We start from the raw sequence: 18,569 nt of genomic DNA on the forward strand, positions 1-18,569 counted from the left end.
TTTATGTCACCATCATCATCATCAGCCTATTCTATGTCGATTACAGGACGAAGGCCTCTCCCTGAGATCTCCAATTATCCTATCCTGCGACAACCAATTCTAACTAACACTCACGAATTTCCTAATTACATTGCCCCACCTAGTCTTCTGCTGTTTTCGACTACACCCCCCTTTTCTTGGCACCCATCCCATAACCCTAATGGTGCGCCTAACCTATGCATTACATGACCCGCCCAGCTCCATTTTTTTCTCTTAATGCCAATTAGAATACCGGCTACACCCGTTTGTTTTCTGATCCAAACAGCTCTCTTTTTGTTATGTCTAGCACTCTTCGTTCCATTGCTCTTTGCGCGGTCCTTAACTTATTCTCAAGCTTCTTTGTCAGTCTCCAAGTTTTTGCCCCATATGTCAGCACCGGTAAAATGCACTGACTTTACATCTTCCTTTTCAATGATAATAGTAAGCTTCCAGTCAAAAGCTGACAATGTCTGCCATATGGGCTCCAGCCAATTTTTATTCTTCTGTGAATTTCCTACTCATAATCAGGGTTCCCTGTGAGTAATTGGCCTAAGTAAAAATGCTCCTTCACAGACTCTAGAAGCTGACTGGCGATCCTGAACTCTTGTTCCCTTGCCCGGCTATTCATCATTATCTTTTGTTTTCAGCATTTTAATCTTCAGCCCCACTCTTACACTCTCTCCGTTAAGGTCTTCAATCATTTGTTGTAACTCATCTCCAGTGTTGCTGAACAGGACAATGTCATCTTCAAACCGAAGGTTGCCGAGATATTCGCCATTGATCCTTACTCCTAAGTATTCCCAGTTTAATAGCTTGAATACTTCTTCCAAACACACAGTAAAAAGCATTGGAGAGATTGTATCTCCTTGTCTGACCCCTTTCTTTATAGATATCTTCCTACTTTTCTTGTGTAGAATTAAGGTAGCTTTAGAACCTCTGTAGATATTTTCCAAGGTATTTACTTAAGCATTCTGTACTCCTTGATTACGTAATGCCTCTATGACTGCTGGTTTCTCTACTGAATGAAATGCCTTTTCATAATCTATGAAAGCCATGTAGAGAGGACTATTGTACTCTGCGGATTTCTCTATTACCTGATTAATGGCATGGATGTGATCCATTGTAGAGTATTCCTTCCTGACGCCAGCCTGTTCCCTTGGCTGACTAAAGTCCAGTGTCACCCTTATTCTATTGGAAATTATCTGGGTGAATATTTCATATAATACTGGGAGAGTAAGCTAATGGGCCTATAATTTTTTTTATCTTTTAACATCTCCATTTTTGTGGATCAGTATAATGTTTGCATTCTTCCAGTTCTCTGGGACCCTTGAAGTCGATAGACAGTTCATATAGAGAGCCGCCAGTTTTTCAAGCATTATGCCTCCTCCGTCTTTGATTAAATCGACTGTTATTCCATCTTCTTCTGCTGCTTTTTTCCTTTTTCCATGTCTTGCAAGGCCCTTCTAACCTCATCGCTAGTTGTAGGAGGAGTTTCTGTATCCTGTTCATTACTGTTTCAAATGGAATTATCCCAAGTCCCCTGGGTACTATACAGAGTGTAGAATTCTTTCGCTGTTTTTACTATACCTTTAAGATTGCTGATAATGTTACCCTGCTTATCTTTCAGGGCATACATCTTCATTTGTCCTATGCCAAGTTTCGTTCTCACTGATATTATGCTGCGTCCGTTTTTTACGACTTCCTCAGTCTTTCTCAAGTTATAATTTCGACTATCCTTTATTTGCTCCTTGTTGATTAGTTTTGATAGTTGATTAGCTTGATAGTTTTGATTAGTTTTGAAGTTAGTCGATCTTATCTCTTCAGTTGGACACTTTCATCCTTTGCCGTTTCTTTATTAGGTCCTTTGTTACTTGGAAGAGCTTGCCTACTGGTTGCCTTGGCGGCTTACCTCCCTCTTCAATTGCTGCCTCTGAAGCTAGCCTAGTTACAGTTTCATTCAAAACCTCTATGTCATCTTCATCTCTCTGTTCTAAGGCTGCATATTTGTTTGCAAGTAGCAGCCTGAAATCTGCTTTTACCCTTAGTGTGCCTAGGCTGGCCTGTTTCTTCCTGACTAATTTTGCTCTTTCTTTCTTCATTTTGAGGTGAATCCTAGACCTCCTCAACCTGTGATCGCTGCACTTTACTCCACCTAACACTTGAACATCCTTCACTATGCTGTGATCAGCAGAAATTATGAAATCTATTTCATTTCCTGTTTCACCATTAGGGCTTTTCCAGGTCCACTTTCTGTTGCTGCACTTCCTCAAAAAGGTGTTCATTATTTGCAGTTTATTCCTTTCCACGAATTCTACCAGCATCTCTCCTACAACGTTCATAGAATCGATGCTGTAGTTGCCAATTGCTTGTTCACCAGCCATCTTCTTCCCCACTTTGGCATTGAAGTCACCCATTACTACAGTATATTGAGTTTGCACTTTTCTCATCGCTAATTCAACATCTTTATAAAACTGATCTGCTACATCACCGTGATGACTGGATGTTGGAGCATATGCTTGTACTACCTTTATTCTATACCTCTTAATAAGTGTGATTACGACTACTGCTACCCTCTCATTAATGCTGTAATATTCGTCAATGTTGCCCATTATGTGCTTTAGATTAGGAATCCTACCCCGTATTGCTTCTTATCTGGGAGGCCTCTATAGCAGAGGACATGGCCGTTAGGCAGCACTGTATAAGCCTCACCAGTTCTTCTAATCTCACAAGGCCAATTATATCCCAAACAATGCCTGATAGTTCCTCAAAGAGTCCTGCTAAGCTTGCCTCACTCAAGTGTTAAAGGCTGCTAGGGTCAGTTTCCATTGGTGGCCTGTCCAGGTCCAGAGATTATTAGCCCCCTCTGCTGCATCACAAGTCTGACCGCCACCTTGGTCATGTGCTCCGCCGCTGCTCAAGATTGAAGTTGATCAAATGAGTCATTTGGGACAGAGTGGCCGAATACTGCACCAGGGAGGCCAATTCCTGTTTTGATGAGGGAGTGTCTTTTGTTGAAGCTTAGTGGATCTTCCCAATTTGCTTGTACCTGGATTATTATAGATCCACTCGCTCTCGGCATCTTGGTAGAATACCGACTGCATGCTCCCTTCAATAGACTGCACTGCACATATATAAAGTCAACTTCTGTCAACTCAACCCTGACTGGACCGACAAAATTGATTGAATTATCCACCAGGTCAAATTGGGATGCAGAAAGAAAACCACAACACACCACTGATTCATTTGGCAATGTTTGCCCGATTCTAGCACACCTTCGAATCAAGCACGTGCCCACTTTCATGTGCCCAAAGTAGAAAACTAATGTAAACTGCGTAAGCTTCACCAAATAACACAACCATATTGCAATGAAACTGACCAGCCAAGTTCCAATTATTGCGGAAGGGCAATTTTGAGATCGAAATAATGGAAGTTTGGGCCCACAGAAATGTATGGGCGCCAGCCGGGACCTTCAGTTCGGTTCAAATTAACCCAAAAATCTAATTAACCGGAGTCAAATTAACAGAAATCTACTGTATTGAAGTTCATTATGTCGAGGTTTAACTACACATCATTATAAGCCAGTGTTTTGAACAAGAAGCTGTTGAAGTGTAGCAGAATAAAAAAAAAAACAAGGACGAAGTGTGACCCGATCTGCCATCGTTGTTGTGACACTCCTGCTTGCAATTTAGCCGTCTAGTGTAAACATATCGTTTGAACTGCATAGATGTGTGATATGAAAAAAAGCAGGGAAGAAGGGTGGCAAACCTGCTCCTTCTGGTGGTCAAGCTGCGCCTGCAGGTCGAGGGTGAGGCCTGCCTTGCTGCGGCGCAGCTGTGCCGCCTCCTGCCGGTGCGTGGAGGCCTCCTCCCGCAGCTCTTCCAGCTGGGCCTGTATCAGCTCCCGTTCCTGCTGCAGGCGCTTCTCACCATGCTGTACAACAGAGGCAATAAATGGCCAATCCAACAAGTGAGCATGCAGCTGTGATTACGAACTACATCTATGCATATGTTCAGGTAACCCGGCATGGGGCGTTGTACTAGAGCGCAAACCACACTGCGTGTGTGCTCACCAGCTTCCCTGGAGAAAGTGAAATAGACCCTTTGTCAGTCAGAATAAAGAGTGGAGATGGCACCATCTCAGCATAGGTGAACTTTGCCCCACGCGATTGACGAAAAGCAGCGCATCACTCCTATTGTGTTTACATCTGTCAGAGGTGAAGTGAAATTTTGACGGCAGGGGGACTGCAGATGTGTGTGGTCTGGTGTTCTAAAGAGACCTGACAGAGCAGACATTGCGTCTTCTGCTACAATGTTTCTTTGTTCCTCTGTATAGGTAACCAGAATATAATGTTTCCTTTCATTTTTTTTTTCTTTAAAGTAAGTTGTGTGTTGTCAATTTTTCACACGGTGTCTTCGTCCAGTTTGGACACATTACAACGCAGCCATGACGCGCCAAAGGTTAACAGCACAGGAGTGACAGATGCCAAAGGTCCCCAACATTTAATCAGTTCCTTTCTTTTAACCCACCATTCGTGGTCAGCCGATATTGGTGATAAGGTGGCTGAAGCACCGCTCGGACTACTGACAAAGCGCAAACAGGAACAGTGTTAGAACAGAATTGTGACAGTATCCCAGCCCAGCATGAGCTAACATTTCACAGCTATAACTATGATGAGCTCTGAGCATATAGAATTTTCCTGGTTGACAGGCTTTGCAGATTGTTTTCGGCACCAATAACATTAATAGAAATCAAAAAAGAAGAGGTAGAAAACAAAGTAAAAGTATGCAAGAACCGCCAGCCAGGATGCCATGCCGTTCACGCATGCCACAAGTGGTGAGGAGAGCTGCCTAACTACACCAGAAATCCCAGCAAGTAAAGCACGTTTTCAAAGTCACATATTTCAGCAAAAAGGCCCTGCTTCTACATATAAGAAAACAGACAGAGAAACAGTCAGCTTATCGTAGTAACTGTAGTTGTAGACTGCATGCACCAACTTAAACAAAAAGCTTCCCTTTCCATGCTTTACACACTCTCCCACACATCAGTGTGGCAGTACATGCAGCACATAAGCTGCTCTAAAACATAAGGAAAAGATGTTACCTACAGACAGATATCATGCCCATGATCCTGGCCCCTTAAACTACTTGGCCTAGATACACATCCTAATTCACAAAGTCAAGATAGCGGCAACTCGCGCTACCGTGCTTTAGTTTTCCGCATATTAATCCTTAAACCTGGCCTTAGAATTACTTAGAGCGCGGTTACAAGACTAATGTCATGTCATTGACTTAAGGCATGTCATTTCCAGTATTGGTGTCTTCTTTTGAACTGGTTCCAGGAAATAGCCTCTGTTCCCTTGTCAACAATGGCCCAATTATAGTGTGCTGTATTTTTCATGCAGCATCCAGAAAGTTAAAAATCGACTTGAAACAAAACACAATGGGTGCGCAAGCACCAATGTGTACTTGCCTGTGCAGCGAGTAGCTGCAACTGAAGCTCCTCAAGACGCACCGCCTGCTCCCGCTGTTGCTGCTGGCTGGTGCTCAACTCGGACTGCAGCGCCTCCACACGTTCTGAACACAAAGCACACGCAGTCAGAAAGTGCTTCTAGTGCCCACAAAGAAGCAACAGCAATGGAATTGTCATCTTGTACATGAATGGACCTTTCAAACAGCATAATTGCAGGGGTTTGCGAATATTCGAGACTTTTGAATACTGAACCAAATACAGTGCTACTCAATTCAGTCTTCGAATGAAATAGTCACCATTTGCAAATGCAAATATTTTTCAGATACTTTTATAACATTTCAAAACGTCAGGTGCACCAAAATATACTTACAATTGGACCAAAAGTGCAGTAAATTTTTAACCCCACGAGCATAGTATAGAAATAATACATGAGAACTTGCATAGTCGAGCAGGCTACGTCACTTAGGTAGCTGTACTTTCCAGGCTGTACATCAATCATTCGCACTCTCTAAAGAGTCCTGTGCATGCAAAGAAACTACTTGTTTGTTTCTGATGCTCTATTTGGCCTTTTAATAAAGAATGCTTCATAACTTACAATGTAATGACAGAAACCTGATAACCTTAAGAATACTGGGATGCGAACATTGTTTCATATTAATTGTGATAACAGCTATACATTATTCAAAAACTGTTAGAAAAATATTCAGTATTCAATTCACTTCTGCCACTATTCTATTCATATTCCATTCGGCCTCAGAAATCACTATTTTTACACCCCTACATAATTGCCACCATGCATACCTGCCCATTTGTGAACGTTAAAATTTGTAAAGAAATCTCCCAGACACAACTTGATGTCTCTGCCTCCAGGGTACAGACCTTTTATGGTATCCATACACACTATAATAACAACGATTTACCTTTACATGCAGAAAGAAACTTCAAAGAGCAGAGACTGACAAGCAGCACATTGTATTGAGGTCAGCCCTTTGAGGACCAACTTTTTTCACCAAATGCAACCGGCAGGGTCAAATTGTTTAACTGCAGATTTAAGATCTTTAGACTGACCTATATTGAAAAAGAATTTACTGCAATTTTTTCGAGAGTGACCATAAAGTGCCCAAAAAATATTTTACGTAGGTAAACATGCATTGTTTATTCATGAATTCAGTTGGGATTTCATAAATGCTTATGAATAAGAATAAAAAGGTAGATACAATGAACTAGATATTATTCCGATTTGGCACTTGGGTGGTAAGTAGTCCGCATCCGAGGAATCGCTGCTCAACTCACCTGCCGGAGAGCAACCAACATGCATGCCTATAGCGCAATCGAACCGTGTATGTGAGCACATGCAAGAAACTCTATGGTTGTGCGCCCGTCAGACAAGCCAAATTAGTCAGAAACTAGCTTTAATCCTTCGTTCCGTCGCAAACGATGGACAATCAGTTTTCGCGAGCCGAGTCTCAAGAAAAGAAATGCAGGCATGGCAGCGTCGTTCATATACAGGGGCATCGTTTGTATATGCCAGCGCCTGCTGTGAGCAGATGCAATCGCAGCCCTGTGAGCAAACAGACTAGTGAGCATCTAGCAGTGACCCTTTGAGAGATTAGAAACCAGATAAGACATTAGTTTTTACGAGTGCAACGAATGAAAATAGCCCACGAGACGAAATCTCAACTAACCACCACACGTCATCACACGTGCAGTTGCTCAAATGCCAGCACATAATGAAAGCCAAGAGCTTACGGAGCGAAAAGAATTCCTTGTATCCACGAAAGGTGGCAGCACTCGCTGGGCAACAAAGAGTTCAAAAATTTGTGCGTTTTACGAACATGCAGATGATGCCATAACATAAGGCATCAACCATTTGAGACTTGCTTGCAGCGCCGTACAGTAACGGCACTGACCCTCAAAGGGTTAACAGCGTCTTTTGCAGAAATTTTTCTGCTGCCAATTCTACCTGCTGTAGGAATTTGTTCAAAGCGAGTATCTTTCCAATGTCCTTTCAGCATCAGAAAATTTAAGACTATCTTCAGTTACCGGCGAGCAAAAACGTTTCAGCAAAAAGGATTTTCATAAAATTTGACACAACATTGGTAAAAACGTAGAACAAGCCCAAATTCATGAACTTTATGAGAAATTTCGGAGAGTTTGTAGGTATGAGCAAGTGGCCATGCGACGAACACTGCAAGGTCTCATCCACGCAAGTCTACAGTCCAGACACAACTGGAAGGGGAGAGCTGTATAATGAGGCATTAGAACAACTCAACAGCAATGACGCTGCCAACAGGCATGCAAATTATTTCACAGCAAGAGTCGCAGGATGTATTTTGGGCCACAAAAGAGTTCACCACATGGTTCATGAGCTGTGGCAAAATTCGCGAGTGAGACCTTAAAGGCCGACTATGAAAGTTCACTTTGTCTAAATTGGTTATAAGTAGTAACATACTAGCCAAGGATTCTTGGCAAAGCAATAGAATTGTAAGTGCAGTAAAATTGTGCAGCAAAGACGTAATACATAGAAGGCGATGTGTTGTATGTCACCTTCTCTGTGTCTTGTCTTTCCTGCGCTCTGAGTTTTTTCAAGGATGGTAACTGCCTAATTTCCTTATTAGGCCTTGAAATGGCCGGCCCCTTTACAGACTACACAGACACCTAGTGGTTAGCAAATGTAATGCAAATCGAAGAGCATGGTCTCAAACGTTCAGTGAGCTACGGCCACTGCCAAGTCTCAGGGGTCATGACCAATTGCTGTGCTGTTTCTCTACGTTCTAGGTTCTGCCCTACTTCTCATGATCTTGTGGCTGACACTCTAACCCTCATTTTCTCTCCTAACAGTCAGCATATTACTGTGAAATTGGCAAAAACAGTTTTGAGAGAATACTTTGTTAGACTAAACTGATTAATTGTTTCTCTTTAATGTTTCTTCAATGCCAGTGGCTGCCTTTCAACAGCTTGCTCTCCCTGCTAATAAACACAGCATTAGTTTCCATAATTAGCTTAGTGCATTAGTTCGCAAGAGCTTTCAGTTTTGAAAATATTAGCGGAATATCACTGTATCGCACTGATTGCCTTACACAGTGGCCAGCCACAATATGCAAGTAAAACCAAGAAGAGTCGGGTAAAGCTTGTGAGCCACAGTTTAGCCTCCTTGACCTACACTGTCCAAGTGGCTCTTGCTCGAATTGGCTAAAATTGGATTACAGAGGACTCCCTTCCAGACAACCTCTGTTACGACAAATAGATGAACTCTGTGATAAGCTGAACAGTTCATGGTCATTTGTTTAATTCCTTGTTTATCAGTGAACATCTGTTGAAATAAAATTTTGATAAGATGGACAGGTTCCAAAAGCCAGTGATGGCCCTTCAATTTTGATGTGAAGGTCAAGGTCAAGGTGATGTGAAGGTCAGTGTAGGTCAAGGCCTTAATACTAACCTTTCAATAAAGGTGTCTCCGTGTAATCTCATATCGGACACTTTTTTTCCAGCATAGCATTATATGTGGTAGCTTCAATATCACTGACGTGTTTTCCCAAAAAGTGCGCAACCAGGAACACATTCAGCACTAACTACAAAGCCCCATACATGGGTGACCCAACATAAACAGCAACAAAGCAGGCTTTGTTATCACTAGTATCGCCCACTTTTTCTTGTAACAAAACCAGCTTGCTGCCTTAAACAATGGTGGTAACGTAGCCAGATTCCCCTGGGACATGTCAAAGTTGCCCTTAGCTGGAACCACAGTAATGGCGAGACTTCGGAGAGGCAGGTTCAGGCTGACGTACCATTGAGTGTCGACAGCTCCTGAGTTCGCTTCTCCATAGCCTGTAGCAATTCCAGCTTCTCCTTTGTCACTTGCTCCAGGTTTTTCTTGCTCAGTTCCTGAGAGACACCAAAAAGAAGCACAATGATGCATCAGTCGCAATTATATACGTGCCAACCTGTTAACGTTGAAACTCGTAAAATTACATGGACACAGCACCGAAGGGAGGGGGGAGGAGAGGGGGTGGGGTAGCAAACATTTTTTTTAGAAGCTTGCCCCAAGCAAATACCTTTACAAGGTCAGCATACACTAATTATTAAAGGTGATTTACCTTCTTTAGACACAGCAGCAAACAAGCAACAACAAACTTGGCACAGTAAATCCTGACAAGTGCAGCATAGTTTTTATAACAGTGACTTTTTAAGTGACTTGTAGTGGCCAATTTCACGTGCTTCCGAAACATTTCTGCATAAGCTTACTAGAAATAAGCATTCGTTTTGAGTCCTTTCACCATTAGAAGACTCCCAATGGAAGGTTCAGTGATTCATGAGCAAAACTTCTTTGTGAACAGTATTTTTCATAGAACTTGATGTAACATTTGTAATATCACAAAACAAGCCCAAATTCACAAACATCATGAAAAATCTAGGACAACTGGCAGGTATGCCATTAGAATACAAAAGCAGTGCTGTCAGCATTGTCATTTTAGCAGGGATGAAAGTCCAGCCCATTCCTAGTTTTTTTCAAAAGGGCTTTCAGCTTCGTCGAGTGAAAAGCATCCTTCGCAACCCGAGTTTTAAGACTCTCGGCTTCCTCCACTTGCGCATGCGTCTAGCAGATGCACAAGCTAAGCTATTCAGCATACATACAGCAGGACTTCTTTTATAATTTACAAGTAGGCCCCTCCACGTTCCATATTTTCCCAACTTATGGTGGTGGTGACCGTCAGTCAAATCGCCACCAAGTGCAAATCACATGCTATCGCTTGGTGATGTCATTGCTGCTAGCATTCCGCCTTGTAAAACGCACACACGCAGCCTGTACATACCAATTTAGGATTGGCTGCAGCCATTAGCTGGACAAGCAGTTTTGTGGGAAAGCTGGCTTCACAGTTTAGGAGGAATGTTTCTTGCAGTGGCAGTTACAACACACACACACTGGCCTATGGGCACACAAACGAGCCTGCAATTTCTAAGCAATGTGAAAGGTACCAATTCACACAGTAATGGTTAAAATGCATGAAAATCAGCCCTAATTTCTTATGTGTGCTACTTCTTACTAGATGGCACAAGATGTGCCACAATCTGTGCACACTGCAGTCATGAACAAAGCATTGCTACAAGATGTCACTTCTGTTAACATTTAAATGCTTCTTAATACTTCTTTTAGTCATAACTTTTGTTAACTGAATTATTGAAATCTTTCAAATTTGCCCAGTCGACCATGCATGTTTGTTTTCCCACATACGTAACCAGCTTTCCAAGTGTCCATTTCTGAGTTGATTAAACAAATGTATTTCTTGCCTAGTTCTTCTTATGCTATGTTTGCGTAAGACCTTTATGCACCCCCTGAATTCACAGTGAAGCTCATTAAGAAGAATAGGATATGCTTATATCTGAGTAAATGCAGGAAACCTACACCGCACCTGTCAAAGAAGGGACACAACACTTGAAAAGGAATAGCCCTCAATGCAATAACCAGATTCTCACCATATCAGCCTTGGTGGCCGCAGTCGCTGCCTTGGAACCTTCCAGTTCCACTCGGCAGGTGCCCAGCTCAGTTGCTGCAGGAACAACAAAAACAGTGGTTCTCAAGTACTTAACCATCAAGGACTCCTAGAATCACTCATGGGTCACTGATGGACTGAATAATTTTTTTTCTTTCAATCTTGAAGGAAGTTTGACAGGACATTTTCAATTTGTTTCTCTTGTTTTCATTAAATTAAAATCCAGAACCGCTAAGCCATAGGAAAAATAGTGGCAAACATCAGTCAGAGCAGCACCTTAAATACCTTACCATAATAGTTGTTTCATAATAGCTCAAATTGTATCAGTTTAGGTTTCGATACCCGGGAGGTGTACGCAATGTGACGTCATTATACATGGTTTCACTTCTTTCCTGCAATCGCAATGGCTGCCACATGCAAGCGCAGCCACGAGAAGTACTCTCGGGCTATCACTTTTTATGGTAGTTTCACTTTGGGGAGATTCAGCCCATGAGAGCCAGTAAGAGCTTCTTTCCCGTATTTGCCTGACCCTTATGCACATGCGTCCAGTGTAGATTCTCACAATAGTGAAACTATCTCCGAAAGTGGTCGTCCGAGAATACATCCCCAGAAGTAACGTGTGTGGCACTCTCGTGTATTTCCTTATGAGACATGTCATCATACCTAGCCTTATTGCTATGCAATGTCAGCAACTTTCACTGCGTGTCATGATGACAGGATAATGTTGATGACGCCAAGCCGAGCATTTGGGACCAACTTTAGTATTCAATTGAAATGTACTACAAGTGTTTCCTAATTTTCATACTAGCAAAGTACCATTCTATTATGTGCAAGAAGTGCATAGTAGAATTTCTACAACTTCGAAATGAAGTGTCAGTATACTCCGTTGATGCAAAAACGTGGTGACAAGTATGCTAAAATGTAGAAAGTTTTGCGTAATGAGTTGAAAAAGTTTACAAGAGATTTCGGGCTCTCACATAAATATGCAACCATCATGGTTTCATGCTGTACTTCATCTTTTACAACCTTGCTGGTTCATGTGCCAGTGCACTTGCTTCATGTTCAATTTGCACAATATTCATTAACACACTAAACATGGAAAAGACTGCTCATAGACCATCTTGCCATCAAATTTTCATGAGTAGTTATTCCTTTTAGCTCAAATTACACACTTGTACCTAAGAAATGAAGTACACGAACCAATGTTCAGATGGCAATATCATCACTGGTTCATTAAGCTGAGTCAGATGGCCATGCATCGATTGTGCAAGAACCTTTTGCATTACCAGTTAAGGACAGCGACACTATGCAAGCCGGTAATGCTTAAATGTGATGTAGCTGAGTCCTACGAAACACTCTCTGATAAGGGTGCTGCATCACAACGAAACCAGCCTCTATTGCTGTAAGCAACGATTATCATCTAGTTTGATAATGAAGTGTACAAAAATATGTGCTTAATTGTATGCAAGGCAGCATGACCAAGCTGTAAACTTGAATGCTCAGATGATTTCCCAAAATAAACAATTCATACAATGCCTAGATAAACCTATTTGTGACCTTTCACAGATATTTGTGACCTTTCACAAATATCCGAAGTCTGTTGCCTAAACGCGACGATATTGCCTCATTTCTTGATGACTGCAGTTCAGATATTCTTGTTCTCACTGAAACATGGCTACACTCTGAAATAACAGATAATGAAATATTTCCACATGATAGCACATACAACATTTTAAGGTGTGATCGGACCGAAAAGAGAGGTGGTGGCGTACTCCTTGGTATCAAAAGAACAGTTACCTCACAAGTTATTAATGTAGATTCTAGTATTGAGATAGTATGGGCTGAATGTCAAACCTACAGAAACAAGCTACTGATAGGATGTTGTTATCGTCCTCCCGATGCAAACCAGTACTTTCTTATCGAACTGCGCAATAGTATTTCTAAAGCCCTTGAGCTCTGTCAGGCTGATATCATCTATGTTTTTGGCGACTTTAATGTTCCTTTGATCGACTGGAATAACCTATCATCCTAATAATAATAATATTTGGGGTTTTACGTGCCAAAACCACTTTCTGATTATGAGGCACGCCGTAGTGGAGGACTCCGGAAATTTTGACCACCTGGGGTTCTTTAACGTGCACCTAAATCTAAGCACACGGGTGTTTTCGCATTTCGCCCCCATCGAAATGCGGCCGCCGTGGCCAGGATTCGATCCCGCGACCTCGTGCTCAGCAGCCCAACACCATAGCCACTGAGCAACCACGACGGGTAACCTATCATCCTCTTGTCATACATCAATGGAGTTCATTTCATTAATGTTAGATTTCAATTTATTCCAAATAATTACCCAGCCCACCCGTGGCACTAACATTTTAGATTTAGTTTTCACTAACACCCCTGAAACAATTGGTGAAGTTGTTTGCTTAGACGGTTTCAGTGATCACAAGCTACTACAACTTACTCTTAACATTCCCTTGAAATATACAGGCGTCTCAAACAAAATCATCCGTGATTACAACAGGGGAGACTATGGCAATATTAACAAAGAACTTGAGACTTTTCTTTCTGGCACCTTTTTAGCTTCGTTTTCTGCTCGGTCAGTCAACGAAAACTGGCTTCTGTTTAAAGAAAAGCTGTGTGCTTTAGTGGAAACGTATATCCCCCAAATAAGAATAACAGGCGATAGACAGAACCCTTGGTTCACCAAGCACCTTCGATGGCTCAGAAACAAGAAGAAAAGGCTATACGCAACTGCAAAGCGTACAAACTCACCCGTGGTATGGGACAAATATAGCTCATTTTTGAAAGTTTACTGTTCATCTTTAAGAGAGGCTAAAGAAAAATACTACTCTCAAGATCTACCTTCACTACTTAAAAACAACCCCCGAAAATTCTGGCAGGTGATTTCACCCAATAGTGGCTCACATCACATTTCACTAAATGATAGGAATCAAGCTCCAATCAGTGCCAAGGAATGCCCAGTCGTCTTTAATGAATTTTTTTCATCCATATTCACAATAGAAGACCATTCTAATCTGCCGGAAGTCACTGATCTAGATTACCAGTACATGCAATCCATCCATGTAACAGAGGATGGTATCACAGGTCTCATAAATAACCTTAAGTTGACTACTTCTTCGGGTGTCGATAATATTAACTCAAAAATTTTAAAGAATACAGTCACGTTATCTAGCAAATTCTTATGCAATATATTCCGCCAGTCGTTGTCATCAGGCCAGCTTCCCTTAGACTGGAAAATTGCAAAAGTGATACCAGTTCACAAAAATGGTAGCAAGAATTCCCCAGAAAACTATCGGCCTATATCATTGACAAGTATTTGCTGCAAAATGCTTGAACACATCATTGCATCTCACATATATCATCATCTGGAATCAAATAATTTTTTCTTTATTAACCAACATGGGTTTAGGAAAGGTTTGTCATGTGAGACGCAGTTACTAGAATTCACTACAGACTTGCATTTTAACATGGACCATAATCTTCAAACAGATTGCTTTTTTCTCGACTTCTCCAAAGCCTTCGACCGTGTGGCTCACTGTCGTTTAATTTCCAAGTTATCCGTTCTCAAATTAGACTGCTTAACGCTCTCCTGGATTCGTAACTTCCTCACAAACCGTCAGCAATTTACAGTCGTTAATAATTTTACGTCACCCCTTGCATATGTCAGTTCCGGTGTACCGCAGGGTAGCGTACTAGGACCCTTGCTTTTTCTTATTTACATCAATGATCTGCCCAATAACATCTCATCCTGCATGCGTGTTTTCGCCGATGATTGTATAATATATCGACCCATTCGCAGCCTTGATGACCATCGCATTCTTCAAGAGGACCTTCATCTCGTTACCAAATGGTGTGAAGACTGGCAAATGAAACTTAACTCATCTAAATGCCAACTAATGACATTCACGCGAAAAACAACAACTCATAGGTTTTCCTATTATATCAACTCAAATATAGTATCTCAGGCATCAGCATATAAGTATCTAGGCGTAAATCTTACACCGAGCCTTTCCTGGGCCTTTCACATTGCAACTATATGCGCAAATGCTTCCAAATCTCTTGGGTATATTCGCCGCAACTTGCGTAATTGCCCGTCTAACATCCGTAAATTAGCATTCGTATCATTTGTACGCCCTCAGCTCGAATTCGCGTCCCCTATATGGTCTCCCTACCATGAATACCTAATCCACATGTTAGAAGCCATCCAAAACCGAGCTAGTCGATTTATTTCCCGAAATTACAGCTACCAGTCAAGCATTACTCAAATAAAACTCGACCTTTCACTTCAATCACTGAGTTGCCGACGTGACATAGCCCTCCTGTCCTTGCTCCATAGATGTGTTCACCAAGTCAAGCCACCAAACTTGCCACTGGAACGCGCGTCTTGCACATCACGACGACTTTATAATGATTTAAGCCTCACTCGCATTTATGGCAACACTAACGCATTTAACTTCTCGGCTTTACCACGAGCGATTCGGTTATGGAATTCGCTTCCTAATAGCACTGTCGCTCAAATGAGCAATGATAAATTCAGACAACTCCTAAACCTACAGTCTTCATCATAACAAATATATTCATCTGTACATATGTCATGTCATATAATACGTGACTTTCTTGTTATTGTGGTTTCAATTTTGTTTGCTTTATGTACTCGCGCAATGTACGTTATTTCGCGCAAGTGTTACATTGCCTTTTATGTTAGAGTGAATTGCCCTTTTCATTCCTTTCCCGATAACGCTTTGTATTGATTTAGCGTTTTTTTTAACACTGTTTGGAAGCATGTGATCATTACAAACATTTTTAGCTCACATTTTTTAGCGCTCATATATATGTTTTATCTTGTCATTTGTTCAATGACGCCCCCCTTACTCAATGCTCCCCTTGGGGCCTGTAAGGTACTTTGAAATAAATAAAAAAAAATAAAAAATGTAAACGTATGACTGCACAAATCCTAAAACAGCAATGTACAGTCGAGCACTTCTACAATGAACACCTCTACAATGAAATTACCTATATAATGAAGGAACACTTCTGTCCCGGTTCTATTGCAATCTGAGTGGTGTGCAACCTTTAAGACTCGGGCACTTTGTTATGAAGGTGCTCAACTGTATATTTTTTTCCAGTGGTAAGTAACCCACTTTATATTTAAGCTTAGGCATAAGACAGATGGTACAACATGGCATTCAATATTAGATGCGATATGTGAGAAAGATGGTTGCTCTGACAAATGCAACCTGACGGAACTTGCTGGAAACTCGGAGGCGGCTGCTGGTACAGTTAGTCACGGATCAGACTGGATGCCAAATTGTACCATGTCTCTTCTATGCTTGAGCATCAGGCTTACATTTATGCTGCAGTTTACGCACAAGCATCACAAAGCTAAAAATTAAGGAAAGGAAAAAAAGAATGCCTGTACCGAGCTGTGCTGCCTGTTGCTTGGCCTTCTCACACGCATCCTCGAGTGCAGTAACTTGAGCTCGGTGCTCAGACAGAGCCACTTCCAGCTGGAAGGAGCTGCGCTCTGCACAAATCAAAACACAAAACACCAATGAGCCATGCAGTGAAGTCAATGCCAACAACCAAGGGAACCAGTCTTATACAGGTGAATCAGTTGACAACTTAAATACCAACAATGCACAAGGACTGGTGAAAAAAGAAAAATCAGGTTCACGCAATGACTGACTGCTTGTGTTTACTATTCCAAAACAACACATGCCCCAGCAGAAAGCTTTAGATTAGTTTTGACCATCTGGTGTTCGTTAATGTGAACCTAAATCTAAGTACTTGATCATGTCTGCATTCCATGCAAATCAGAATGCAGCCAAGGCAGCTGAAAGTATGAGGCCATGGGTTTCATGGAAGATAGGGACAACTTTAAAAGTTCATACACAGCAACAATGTTCAACATTGTAACACAATAGTGCAAGAGAGGACTTGAGGAACAAAGAACATCACAGATGCTGAGTCATGCTGTAAGACACGCACAAAGAAACAAAACAGCTGCGTTTCAGAGTTCTTCTTGCATCGTGTCCTTTATCCAGTTGCATTACCAACAATGTCATGTAGAACACTGACCGAAATAATGTGCAAGTATTCTTAAAATGGTCTGCTGGAAAGCTTGTCAACAGTAGTAAAAAGCAGTTGGTACACAGATAGCACAGAAACATGAGACTATTTAATCGATTTCACATACTGGGGTGTACATCAAGTAAAGGTTCTGTGAAGGGTATTATGAGAGCAAGGCAAATATGTGTTTTAAGCATGTCAACTAAACACAAATAAACTATACAGTCAGAAGAAAATCAGCAAAATTAGAGCGAACAGCATACCTATGATGCAGGTCATCCGTCAGAACTGAACTCAGCAACAATTTACTCCACTATATTGCAGTCAATGAACTTTCGGACCTTTGACATTCTTTTTAAAATCCGTGAAAACGCACAAACCGTGAATGGATTTATTTTTTGCATCCATGTTCAGATTTACCTCCAATTGCCAATCTCAAAAAAAAAAAAAATGAATGAAAGAAAGGTCTCCACGGACTTCACACACTGGTGTGTGTGCTCACACAATGTTTGTGTAAAGCACAGACTTTACTAAAAGTTCATACTCGTTTAAACGTCACCTCGAAAGTCAGTAACATAAACATGATTGTTCTATTAAAATATTCTCCTTTACCTGCAGCATCTGTCGTGTCAAGAAAATGAGCCAGCAATTGTCCTGGTTTCTATGGCAATCACACGAGCATGCAACACTGCAAAAGTAAATCTAAAGCCCCCACAAGTTCATTAAAAAAGTTTTTATAAATGATGGGTTGTCATCATGATGGTTGGCAATCATTCAAGAGAAAATGACAAGCCTGGAAATGGTGGCCCGATGAAACCAATGCCATATAAGGACTCGCAGTCAGCACCCTTTGGGTCAAGAAAATTTGCCAGCAAACTTCATGGTATGTATGGCAATCACAGCATTCAATAACACTGCACAAACAAATCAAAGGTATCTACAAGTCCACTAAGAAGGATGTTAAAATGGTTCATTTAGATGGTTGTGGGCTGATTAGCTAGCTCAAGTGCAGCCAGTTAACAAGCTTAAAATACACAGGCGAACTTTAGCCGGGTTTTAAATGTTCGGAGGACTTCGTAAAAGAGGTTCGGGACCGTGTCGTTTTACTCCCAGACAGTAACCAATGTCGACGGGTTGCAAATATTTTATCGACAACTGCCTTCCTTAAGTTCCGTGATGCAGAGGCTGGAAGAGCTCGTGTAAATGTGACCTTCCCGCTGACTATGACCTCGACGCAACAACAACAACAACAAAAAAAAGTGTTTTTCAAGTCCAAAGTGACAGTCAGCATAAGCTACAATCTCTCAATGAAGTTACAGACGCGCACATGCAACCAACCGCGCACCATAGTCAATCAAAGCGTGTTTTCATTTTTGCAGCACGGCGAATATGCCAAAAGCATTACGTAAAATCTACAAGAGTCACGCGCAAAATGTCACTGGCGGCAGGATTGTGGTTCGGTTACAGGTCAACGGTCTCACTAAATAAAGTGCAAGCATC

General features: G+C 41.6%; 1 protein-coding gene across 1 annotated transcript in view; it reads right to left on the reverse strand.

Annotated features, from left to right (window-relative positions):
• LOC135918332 (nucleoprotein TPR-like) overlaps positions 1-18,569 on the reverse strand; it is a 65,558-nt gene that overhangs the window by 46,441 nt on the left and 548 nt on the right. The window contains exons 2-6 of the mRNA XM_070524700.1: positions 16,420-16,524; positions 10,963-11,036; positions 9,276-9,372; positions 5,488-5,591; positions 3,784-3,948 (exon numbers count right to left, since the gene is read on the reverse strand). Coding sequence (XP_070380801.1) covers positions 3,784-3,948; positions 5,488-5,591; positions 9,276-9,372; positions 10,963-11,036; positions 16,420-16,524 — 545 coding nt within the window. The remainder of the gene's footprint in view (positions 1-3,783; positions 3,949-5,487; positions 5,592-9,275; positions 9,373-10,962; positions 11,037-16,419; positions 16,525-18,569) is intronic.

The sequence above is a fragment of the Dermacentor albipictus genome, chromosome 8 (genome assembly GCF_038994185.2).
Source record: "Dermacentor albipictus isolate Rhodes 1998 colony chromosome 8, USDA_Dalb.pri_finalv2, whole genome shotgun sequence".
NCBI lineage: Eukaryota > Metazoa > Arthropoda > Arachnida > Ixodida > Ixodidae > Dermacentor > Dermacentor albipictus.